This window comes from Aquarana catesbeiana, linkage group LG07 (genome assembly GCF_042186555.1).
Source record: "Aquarana catesbeiana isolate 2022-GZ linkage group LG07, ASM4218655v1, whole genome shotgun sequence".
Taxonomy (NCBI): domain Eukaryota; kingdom Metazoa; phylum Chordata; class Amphibia; order Anura; family Ranidae; genus Aquarana; species Aquarana catesbeiana.
Genome location: NC_133330.1, coordinates 108,733,107 through 108,745,571, shown reverse-complemented (window position 1 = coordinate 108,745,571; position 12,465 = coordinate 108,733,107). Strand labels below are relative to the sequence as shown.

Here is a 12,465-nt window from a genome sequence, read left to right as displayed (position 1 = left end):
CTTTAAATTGCTCAGGTGTGATTTCTCAGGCTGGTCCCCCATATTATAGGATCCTTCTTGTCCTCAAGTCAGTTTGTAGGACAAGTTCAGCTCTTTTTTAAACACCCCTAGTGATATAACAGAGCTCCCATTCATAGAGCTCCATCCATTACACCTAATGAAAGTGGACCTTCAGTCATTTTTTTTTAAATTTTCCATCTATAAAATCTTCTGCCCTTGTTTTAACTTTGGATAATAAAACATTGTTTTTCCGCCAGTAAATACCTTATACAGACCACTTCCTGTTTCATGTCTGGTCATTAGCCTAGGCTTATGACATCATGCACAGCTCTCTCTCACACTCTCCTGGGAATTTGCCAGGAAGGGAGGGGGGATGAGTCATAAAAGGGCCAATAAGAGCTGCAGGGCTGGAGGTGTGAATGTGTGTATCCAGGAAGTGAACAGACAGCAGCTTCAGCTGCCCACAGTTAAAATGGCTGCATATTTGGCAAGTACAGACTCACAGTATATAAATTAATATGCAAAGTGGTTGGAGGGAAGCGTCAGAATGGCAAAGATGTTTTTATTACAAATGATGTGAGCAGACTGCAGTTCCTCCTCCTGAAGGACAAGTCAGAGGGAAGGGATGGATGTGAGGTGAAGCCCGCACTGGACGATCTCTGCAACACTCGGCGCTGCTGGCGCGCCCTCTACACAAGAGGAGCTGTGACGGGAGGCGGGGCCAGCAGAGGACAGACACCGCCCGGGAACGACGTTGAAAGACCCGGAGAGAAAACTCAAGATTGCCGGGACGGGAACACAGGGGACTGAGTGAGTCTTTCCCGCCGGTAGAGGACGAGTGGTCGCCGCCAGGCCCCCCGTACACCTGTCACATGACTGTAGTGAGTCTGTAGAGCCCGACCATGATGTCCGCCTCCAGGGCTCTACAGCAGTGGTGTGCCCAGCAGTGTGAGGGCTACCCGGGAGTCCGGATCAGCGACCTCAGTTCCTCCTTCCGGGACGGTCTAGCGTTCTGCGCCCTCGTACACCGCCAGAGACCCGACCTCATGTAAGTACCGCCCCTTCCTTGGCCCAGGAGCTGACCCTCTAAGGTCAGGCTGTGTGGGAGCTCAGCCCCAATCTGATCACTGCACTGGGTGAGGGGGATCTACTCCTAGAATGTCAGAGAATTCTCTTGTGATGGATGAAGGGAATACAACACCCCAAATGTTTACATCACCATAACATTGCTAACCATCCATGTGCTATGGGAGGAATACTAAGATTGGTGTGGGAAGTTCTGTTCCATATGTTCATCATGAGATCAGATGATGTGTACATACACCTGGGATGACACAGTCCAGGTCTGACTGATTCCCTCAGATCATGCAGAGATCCAGTGTCTGTGGGCCATCTGTTCCTTAGAGCATTCATACACAGGCAGGTTAGGAATAATGTGTCCGATAATGTCCTCAACGCCAGGACAGGCTGTGTACCCTGTACCCTCCACTGACCCGTACAGGAGAGTCGTGGTCTGAGGAGGAGACGTGTCCTGGTATCCTCCATGTATGCCTGTCCAAACACTATAAAATCTGCCTGTACAATTTCCCTAAACTGGGATTCATGACTTTAAAAGCAGATCTTCACCCTCAAAGCAATCACACCTCATTTACACAAACAGCGTTGTCTTTTATTTTTTTTTAAAGCCATTGGTCCAACCTACATATCTCTCACCTATGCAAATGACATGCGCTGTGTTCCCTTTGCCTCCTGGGATGTGCATGTCACATATCCCAGGATAAATATCCTTTCATTCAGTAAAGGAGGAGGGGTTGAATTAGCAGCATGTCATCAGGAGGCGCACCAACTGCACCTGGAAGAGTTGGCAGCCTCCTGATGACATCACACAAAAACAGGGTGGTACGGGAGAGAAGAGGATCTCAGCAGGACAACGCTGGATCCACTGGGTGGGCAAGTATCTGAAATGTGCAGAAAGTACCTGTCGTTAAGCAAGGGTTTCTGGACACATCTTGTTTCATCCATGGTCACTCCTGCTAGAGAGAAGTTGATCTAATTGGCTTCTCTCAAATGAGAATTTAGAAAATTGGTCGTTCAATCAGTGCATGAAGCCAATCATTGTATTCTCATAGTGGGGAAATTCCTGCTGTCAACAATAGCACAGCAGGGAGGATTCCTCCATCCACCGTAAATGTGTGGATGGGGGGAATCTTTTTTTTTTTTTTTTTTTTTTTTTTTTATTTTATTTTTAATTTTTTTAAATTAAAATATCTATCTAACACTTAAAGTGATATTAAGGCCGGCCGTAGACGGTTCAAATCTCGGACGGCTCAGCAGGAACCAGCCGAGATTTGAACCATGTGTGGGCAGGCTGAATGTATCTAGTTGATCGATTCAGCTTGGGAGCAACCAATGGGATGGCTTCCCCTGCTGGGAGCAGACAATTGCTTGGCAGGAGGGATTCCCCTGTCAGCACTGCCTGTGTTGATGGGGAAATTGTGCAAATTTCTTTCCTGGAACTTGTGGTTCCAGGAAAGAAATTTGCACCGTTTATGGCCTGCCTAAGGTTTACATTTTATTTATTTATTTTTTAAATAAAAACATTTACTTTTTATTTGTGTATGTGTGTGTGTGTGTGTATATATATATATATATATATATATATATATATATATATATATATATATATATATATATAATTTATATTTTTCTCTGCTTTGTACACTGGTTTTGCACAGAGCAGCCCTGATCCTCCTCTTAACGGGACCCTGCTTGCTCTGGGGGCACTCATGTGTGCTCACTCCAGAGCCACCTCTGTGTGCCCATAAGACCCACAGGGTATTGCTTGGCCCTGCTCCCTCACTGGCTGTGGTTGACAACAACGGAAGCCAATGAGGATGGTGAGACCCGGGAGAGCTGTGCCACTATTGTGCACATCGATGGATTAAGATGGGGCTTAGGTAAGGAAGAGGAGGGAGCTGTAAACAGAAGGTTTTTTTTTTTTTTTTTTTTTCCCTTCATGTATAAATAATGCATGAAGGTAATAAACCTTCAGCTATAACAACCACTGTAAGCTAGCCAAAGATGGATTTAAATTTGGACTGGCTGAATTCTGATCCATCTATGGCCATACCCGTTAAAGAATAGTTGATCTAAGGACCTACTGATTTTAAATGGGCTTGTTGAAAATGTTTTGTATTCTGACGGCAGAAGTGTCCCGCTGTCAAAATACAATAGTGCAGCAGGGATAATGAAGAAAAAACTTGACATTCAGTAAGCTCTTCCAAAATGACAGGAACATTTTTCTTTAGTTCTACTTTGAGTTAGTTGACTAAGAAAAATAATGTATTTCCCCAATATTACGTGCCATCACCTAATGTGTATATGACAAGTGTGTGATGTTCTCTGCAGAGTTGACTTTCAGTATTTCTGGAAGGACTGTACTAAGCTGTGTATGACGATACCATTGGTCACTGACTCAGCAATCATTGCCTTTGGGTAATCTTATTGTGTAGTTTTGTCTCTTCTGTAAATGTGCTATTTGGCCCATTCATCTGTATTTCTGGGTTTCGACACTTGTCAAATCTTTAATTAAGTTCGTTTTTATAACAAATAATCAAAGGAGCAGCCAATCCATGTTACTGATCAGCTTGTGTGAGCTCTACCGATGAACGACTATGCCCTTATGGATTACATACATTATTTATTTTCTATGAATCATGGTAATAAATGCTGTTCTGTCTTGTGTTTCTGTGACTCATACTGATACTGTATGGTGTCATATCCAAGTGCTTCTTCTCTGTGACCTTTTTGTTATAATATGTAATGCTTAGGCTTCATTCACATGGGTATATGCGTATATTTTGCATGAAATACAGATTCTTGCTGCCAGAGCTAGCAGATCCTGCATAAAATACACACCTAAAGTACTCATGTTTAGATGTTTACAATTTTTCTACTGACTTTGTGTGTGTGTATATACGCAGTTACATGGGTTTATACAAGCACATGTGTAAAATCTGCCGGTCTGTGTGGCCGGAAACGCATTTGTGTCCTACTTTTTTTAGAATATCACTAAGCGCAGTGCACATTTTTGCATATAGACATAGCTGTGTGTATGGTCTCATTGATTACTATAGTGCTGTGTTTAGATGCATGCAAAACTATACACACTATGCATCTTAGATGCCCGTGGTAATGAATCCTCAAAGCCTAACTCCAGATTTGCTATCATTTAAATAGCTTTTTTGGGGACAGCTGGCCCAAACTAACCATTTTCTTAACCAATACATGTGCCTACTGTCAGTGCTGATTAAACTGTATGCAGCATCAGCTACATACAGTACACAGTACCGTGTTCTGGTGGGGACTTCCTGCCATGCCAGAACAAAATCGACGATGATGGGGACAGGTGAGTGTCGGAAGCAATTGTTGACTACACATTATGGGAGAGCAGTATTAATCACGGCAGGTTGGCTTTCTTGTGAATTAGAAATTCCCCAAGAACTGTTGAGTTTGGTGTCTGCCTGCTACCACAGATTTGGAATATTTGGCCGATCTGGCCAATGTTGGTTCATGCCAGAGGGGTGCTTTAAAGTGGACCTTGCATCAAAATACAATGTGTTCTTTACTAATAGCCCCCTTCCCGTGTGTAAGAAACACATAGGAGTATATTTATACAGGAGTAAATCTGACATACTCCAAACATTTACATCAGATGGATCTTCCTGATGCATGTGTTTTAAATTACATTGATTCATCATCACTGAATGTTTGGTTTAAATTTCATTCACTTTTTAAATTTTTTTTATTTTTTTTATTTTAGTTTTTATTGAAGGGTCTGCAGCAGATACAGTTAGAGGGTAACTTTGAAGGGACATGTAATCAGTAGTCAACATCATTATCTCAACCAATACTCCAAGATATGTTATGGAGGATTAAAGCATATTCATATGGTACAAGAAGAAAATAGTGTTCATAAAAGAATGCCGTAGCCCCTCCATTCAGTCTGCATTGGAAGCAATCTCACTTTCTTCGAAGAAAAAGAGAGATCCACCAGGTCCCTATGGGTAGTCTATAACAGTGTGTATTACTAGGTTCTGCGCACACCACTCTTTTTTTTTTTCCTTTCCTTTGGAAATTACCTGAGATCAGGTAGAAGTCAGGGATAGACCAAGGTGAGAAAGAGAATAGTAGAAGGGGATGGAGAGAGAGGGTGGGGGGGAGAAAAAACAAAACAAAAAAAAAGGGTGAGTGGGGGGGGGGGCTTGCAGGAGGGTGGGAGATGTGTCATCCCCTGGGAGCCTGGGTCGTCAGGACCTGTCAGACAGCAGGATTCACTGACATAAATCCTGTTCATGCGTATTGGAGAAATTCATCGGAGAAGCGGAATTGAACCCAGTAAAACCATCTAGTCTTAAGTTCCTCCACCCTATCTCGCAGAACCGAGGTCAAGTCTTCCATTTGCTCTATATCCTTCACCCTTTGCGAAACATTGAGCCACCGCTCGTGCAGCATTAAGGAGGTGTTTGTGATAACGTTTCCTTGATAAAGCAGTAAGGTTTAATAGGACCGCGGCTGGGTTGTCCTGTAGGGAAATGTCAGTAAATTTATGTATGAGTTTAAGGACTGGTTCCCAAAAAGTTTTGAGCACAGGGCATTCCCAGAAAATGTGCAGAATAGTTCCCTGGTGAAGGCCGCAGCGCCAACAGCAGTCCGTTTGATTGGGGAAGATCTTTGCCAGGACTGATGGGGTTCTATACCATTGTGTAGTTATTTTGTATGTGATCTCCTGATCTTTGCACAGAAGTCTGCTCTATGTAGTAAATAAGAGTATGCGTTCCTTTTGGGGTTCCGAAAATGTAACTCCGAAGTCCCTCTCCCATTTTGCCAGGTACGGGGGATCCTTATCAGAATGGAGTTCCAGCAAAGATAGCGTTGGTTTAGGCAGTGAGCCAAGAAAGTGTGAGAGCTGATTAGTCCTCCAATAAACTAATGTTAGAGGAGCTCGTCCAGAGAGCACAGTCTCTACGGGGAACCAGCCAGAAGACTGTAAAAACTGGGAAGCCCTCAGGAGCCCCCGTGGGCTTGCGAATGGAAAGTTGGATCAGTGAGGCTGGGTTTGAACCCTGGATGTCCAACTAATGGTTTCATTGGCGAAAGGAAATTGCTCAGTGAAGATAGATTCTTTTGTCTATCTATTTCCGCTAGGGTAGGGCCAAAGGATGAGCTGTCAGGTGGTTAGTGTGGATTTTCTCTACCCATGGTAAGCCAGCAAGTGGTGAATGGGTGATTTCCTGTTCCAGTGTTACCCATAGTTTTGTGTTGCTATGTCTGCACCAGTCAACAACCCTGGCCATATGTGTCGCAGTGTAATACAGATCAGGATCTGGGAATCCAATACCGCCTCTGAGCTTGGGTCTTAACAACTACATTTTGCCAAGGTGTGGATGTTTACCTCGCCAGATGAATTTAATAAATGCTGATCGAACCGCGTGAAAATAAGACTGAGGTATTTTAAAAGGGCAGTGTTTGTAATAAGTACAAGAGTCTGGGCATCGCATTCATCTTAAGAACATTACAGCGACCGATCCATGACAGAGCCAAAGGGTCCCATTTTTTGAGATCCGCGCTTAATGTCGATTAAAAAAGGCTGGTAGTTGAGGGGAAAAATTTCTTTCAGGTTTGCGGAAATTTTTGTTCCCAAGTATTGTATCGAGCGTGTGTTGCCCATTTAAATGGGGGAAAAAGGGGCACAGTCTCACCACTGTGGAGTCCGGCAGGGAGACATTCAAGGCCTCTGATTTTTGTAGGTTGACCTTAAACTTAGTGCTCCGTACCCTTTCAGCTCCTGAAACAGAGAAGGCAAGGAGAACAAGGGGTTCAGTTAATAAGAGGTCGTCGGCATAAGCTGCCACTTTGTGTTGGTGTGGGCCGGCTTGAATGCCTCTAACAGACAGGTTACCTCTTGTGGTGTGGTGCAGAAAGGGCTCCAGGGAAAGAACAGCAAAGGGGACAGGGGGCAGCCTTGTGTAGTGCCATTTGAGATTGAGAAAGGGGTGGAGTTGTGGCCATTTACCCGTACCGTAGCTGTGGGGTTTTTGTAGAGTGCTGCTATCCAGGACAGGGTGGGGTTAGGCATTCCTACAAATTTAAGTGTTTCCCGGAGGAAGACCCAATCCACCCTGTCAAATGCCTTCTCAGCGTCTGTAGACAAGAGTAGAAGGGGAATGTGGGATTTTTTTGCTTTTGCTATGACGTCCAGGGTCCGGATAGTGTTGTCCCTGGCTTCGCTGTTCTGGATGAAGCCGACTTGGTCTGCAGCAACTAAACATTGCATCAAGACATCCAATCTGGAAGCTAAAATTTTGGTGAAGAGCTTTGACGTCACCATTCAGGAGGGAGATAGGCCTATAACTACCACACAGCAGTGGGTCCTTGCCCGGCTTGGGTAGTACTGTGATAAAGGCACCCAGCATATCAGCTGGCAAACTGTGTCCATCTTTTTCTTTTTTTTTTTTTTTTTTTTGCCACTTCAGTTTGAAAGTTTCTCCCGGGAAAAGATTTTTCAATTATTTAAAATTCAAATTTCTTTCCCATCTTATCGTCACATCACCGTGGCTTTTATATTTGCTTGTTAATCCAAATCAATATATTACAAAACAAGACAGATAAATATTCATCCCAAAGTTTACTAATGCTTCCCTCTTACCAATACCCCCCCCCCCACCCCCTACCTCTCCCCCCCACCCCCTACCTCTCCCCCGAGACCGTGCCCATCCATCCCTCTGCGTTCCTCTACTTATGTAGACCACATCTCAACCGCTTTTGGGGATTCTTTAAATTTTTCCCAGTCTTTCTATTTTGTTTCATAGGCCCCCATTTTTGTCCCTTCGCTAAACCTTAGATACTCCAGACACTGTATCTCATTAATTCTATGAAACCATTCCCTCATCTTTGGCCTCTCCTTTCCTTTGCCAATACTTAGGGATTAAGCTCTTAGCTGCATCAAAAAGATGTGGCAAGAGTGTTCTGAGATATGTTTTAGTAGGCATATCACTCATGTGGAATAAGCATGTCCAAGGGTCATTTGGGACGTCTAAATTAGTGATTACTTTAATATATTTTCTTACTTTGCCCCAGAACCTTCTCATTTCCGGACATAGCCACCAAATATGGGCCATTGTCCCTAGTTCTGAACAGCCCCTCCAACAAAGTTGCGACTTATCCCTTTGTATTTTATGTACCCGATCGGGGGTCAGGTACATTCTGGTCAGGCATTTAAAGTTTAATTCTAGGAGTTTACTATTAACGGTTGTAGCTGAAACTCTTTTCAAAATCAGGGAAACTTCTGTATCTGTAAGAATTCTCTCTAACTCCTTCTCCCATTTCCCTATATAGTCCGAGGTTTCTATCCTTCCTAGTTCGACTAGAACTTTGTATATCCGGGAGAAACCCCCCCTCTCCTCTTTATCTACGCAGATTTTTTTCAAGTGGTAATAAATTATCCATCGATCTAATTGGTTGTGGCAATGAATCTATATAATGTTTTAATTGGTTATAACGCCAGGGGTTAATAATTATCATATCTCTTTTATCCTGCAGCTCTTGGAATGGGCATATTCTACCCCTGTGCATTACGTCCTTTAGTTGTATATTTTCTTCTAATAACCATTTGCCAAACCATTCCTCTTTCCCTGGTGCAAACTGTTCTAAATCTTTGAGTGGCATTAAAGGTGAATTGTATTCCCAGTGTTCCTTTCTGTGTAGGGTGTCCCATATCTTGAGTGCATGTTTAGTGATTACATGTGTTTCTGTATTTTCTCTGTTGAGGCGAAATCCATATAATCTTATCCAATTTAGTGTCACTAATTTTATTTTCTATTACTACCCATTGTTTTTCTTTGTTTTTGACCCATTCGATAACTCTGGCTAGAGCGATAGCTTCGTAATATTTCCTTATATCCGGTGCTCCCCATCCCCCTTTACCTTTTAGTGTTAATCAGTTGTGAAAATTTTAATCTTGGTGTCTTTCCCCTCCAAATAAATTTTGTAAACGTTGAGTGTAGCCTTCTGAGATATGTATGTGGTAGTGTTATTGGTAACATTTGCATTTTATAGGTTATTTTTGGTAGTAAAACCATTTTGTATATGTTGATTCTTCCCGCCCAGGATAATTGACCCAGATGAATTCTATTCAATTCAGCTTTTACCTCATTTAACAGAGCGATAAAGTTCACTTGGTATAGCGTTTCCGTTGATGTAGTGATTTTTACCCCCAAATAATTCAGTTCTTTTTTCCCCCACACAAAGGGGAAATATTTTTGGTAAGAGTGGTCGCTTTCCTTGGTGTGGTTTATCTGTAATGCTTCAGATTTAGTTGGGTTTACTTTGAAGTTTGATAACTTTCCGTATTCTACTAGGTTAGCCATAATATTCGGGAGGGAAATCCTTGGCTGGGTTATATACAGCAGGATGTCGTCTGCAAAGGCGGCAAGTTTGTATTCCGTATTCCCTATTACGACCCCACTTATATCCCTATTCTGTCTTATCCTTGAAAGGAGGGGTTCTAATGTCAACAGAAAAAGCATGGGAGAGATTGGCCACCCCTGTCTTGTACCATTGTACGTGTCAATTGGCTCAGAGAGGGTCCCGTTTATTTTCACTCTTGCCGATGGCCTTGAGTACAAGGCCCTAATCCATTTACACATCCTCTCCCCACAACCTACTTCCTCGAGCGTGCTCATCATGAAGTCCCAGTCTACTCTATTGAACGCTTTTTCAGCGTCTATAGATAGTAGTAGACCTGGGACTCCACTCTTTTTGATTTCCTGAGCTAATAGAAGGGCTTTGATGCTGTTATCCCGTCCCTGCCTACCTGTAATAAACCCCACCTGGTCCGGATGGATGATCCTCTTTATTACCTGCTTCATTCTGCCCGCAATCACTTTTGCGAATAGTTTAGTATCCACATTTAGCAGGGAAATAGGCCTGTAGCTTGAACATACTGTCGCATCCTTATCCTCTTTTTGAATAACCGTAATATTGGCTGCCAAGGCTTCTCTGCTCATTTCCCCCTTGTCTCCTATGTCATTCATATAGGCACACAATTTAGGAATTAGATAGTCTTGATATTTTTTATAATAAAGCACTGTCAACCCATCCGGTCCTGGGCTCTTACCTACTTGTGTTTCCCTAATTGCCTTTCTTACTTCAATCTCTGTAATAGGGGTCTCCAGTGTGGTACGCTCATTTTCCGATATTTTGGTCATTCCCACTTCGCTTAGGTAATTTTTAATTTTCACTTGTTTTTGTTCCCTCTCCTTAGTTGTTACATTTCTATTTATGGAGTAAAGCTCACCATAAAATTCTTGAAACATCCTTGCAATATCTGGATCCTTGTAGTGGATCTCATTTGTTCTAGACCTTATCTTGTCAATATATTTGTTATTTTTCTTTTTGCTTAATATCTTCGCCAGGAGTCTACCAGGTCTATTACTGCCTACGTACCTTTCCTTTTTTACAAGATTATACTTCTTCCGATTTTCCTGTTCAATTAACTGCCGTATAGCCTCCCTACTCCTATATAGTTTTACCAATGTTTCGCCATCCCCCGATATCTTATGATGTTGCTCTAATTTAATGATTTTCTCCTGTAGCACGCGAAAGGTCTCTCCCTGGCTTCTCTTTTTCTCCACACCCGCCTTTATCATGATCCCTCTGATGTAGGCTTTATGGGCCTCCCAGACCATTGTTTCAGATGTTTCCTCAGCGGTATTAACTTTAAAGTAAAATTCTAGTTCTTCTCTAATAAGTTTATCTATCTTTTCATCATGTAGGAGATCCTCATTAAGTATCCAGTTATTGCTCCGTGTTTTATGCTTACTTAATTTTATTTGTAGGCTAACCGGGGCATGGTCCGAAAACGTCATTGGCCCTATATTTGTACTCTCTACCTCTTCCACATACCGATGCTCCACGAAAAATAAATCCAGCCTAGAGTACGTCGCATGGACGGGGGAATAGAAGGTGTAATCTCTTATATTCTGATGTTGCATCCTCCATATATCTACCAACTGCTGTTGACGCAGTTTTTTCTTGAGTTTATTCATCCACTTGCCTTCAGACCCCCGAGCATGCGACGTACTGTCTTTACCTGACTCTAAACATATATTGAAATCTCCTGCGATAATGGCCCTTCCTTTCTTAAAGACTTCAAACTTTGCCAGGATTCCCAGTAGGAACCTTCCTTGGTTGGTGTTTGGGAAGTAAATATTCGCCAGGGAGCATTCCATCCCATTCAGGTTACCTCTTATGAACAGGAAGCGACCCTCCGGGTCAATTACTCTCTCCTCTATTGTGAACCCAACTCCCTTTTGCAAAACCAATCGCAACTCCTTTTGCACCTCTTATCGGGGAGTCTCCATAGATCCAATACGGAAACTCGCTTGTAGCTATTCTCTTGCTTTTACCAAGGTATAGGTGGGTCTCCTGTAGGAAGACCACCTCTGCTTTCAGGGATCTCAATTCTCCCATTATGTTCGCACATTTTATGGGAGAGTTAATGCCCCTCACATTATATGTGACTATATTTATCCTAGCCATCCTGTTGTTTTTACCCCATTTACACCTTTACATAGCCCCTCCTGGCTGTATAGTCGGATCCACCAAGGAATGGATTGGTCTCGTCCTACCCTTAACCCCCCCTCCCCCAACCCCCCTCCTCCCTCCCCACCCATGTACCCTCCCCTCCCCCAACCCCCCTCCCCCCTCCTCTCGCCCACCCACCTCCCTCCCCCCATATCCCTCCCGCCCAGCTCCTCGCCCTTTCCCCTTTCCCAACGAGTTGGGGGGAGTATTGGGGTGCCACATGAGCCCCTAAACAAAAAACCTTGGCCTACCCACTCCACCTGGCCACACGGTTTACTCCCCAGAGGTTGAGCTCGGATGAGGGTCTAGTCTGGCCAAAGGCTTCCCTCTGGGTGTAATCCCAGCCATCCCTCCCACACACCCTCCGCCCACCCCACCCCCCAACCCCCACCGACTTTAGATCATATAGAGAGAGAGACAGAGAGCGAAGAGAAAGAAGAGAAAGATAAATCCATTTTCAATCATTTTATGTTCAGGGCCTCTTTCAATCCCTGTGTTCTTTTGTCATTAGTATTGGTTTCCATGTGATTGGGTCCCCTAAATGTTCCTGATTTCCGCTTTTCTCCCACCACCCCGGGATCTCCATTACTGGGATTCCAAGTCGGTCGCAGAAATTCTGAGTCTCCTCCGGAAATCTCAACACCGCCTTACGGCCATCCTTACGTCCAGTTAGATTGGCAGGGAAGCCCCAGGAGTATTGGACCTCGTTCGCCTTTAAGGCAGCTAGTAATGGTTTCAAAATTCTTCTTCTGCTTAGGGTTTCTGCGGCTAGGTCCTGGAAAATGTGTAAACTTGTTTCACCGTACTTCACTTGTGGGT

The 12,465-nt window shown here is 43.6% G+C and overlaps 1 protein-coding gene across 2 annotated transcripts in view; it reads left to right on the top strand.

Annotated features, from left to right (window-relative positions):
• The first annotated feature begins 505 nt into the window (after window positions 1–505).
• The window catches only part of MICALL1 (MICAL like 1), a 235,111-nt gene continuing 223,151 nt past the window's right edge, over window positions 506–12,465 (top strand). The window contains exon 1 of one of the 2 annotated variants that reach the window (XM_073592611.1): window positions 506–1,048. In XM_073592611.1, coding sequence (XP_073448712.1) covers window positions 903–1,048 — 146 coding nt within the window. In that variant the 5' untranslated portion in view covers window positions 506–902. The remainder of the gene's footprint in view (window positions 1,049–12,465) is intronic. The other variant, XM_073592610.1, reaches the window with a different exon arrangement.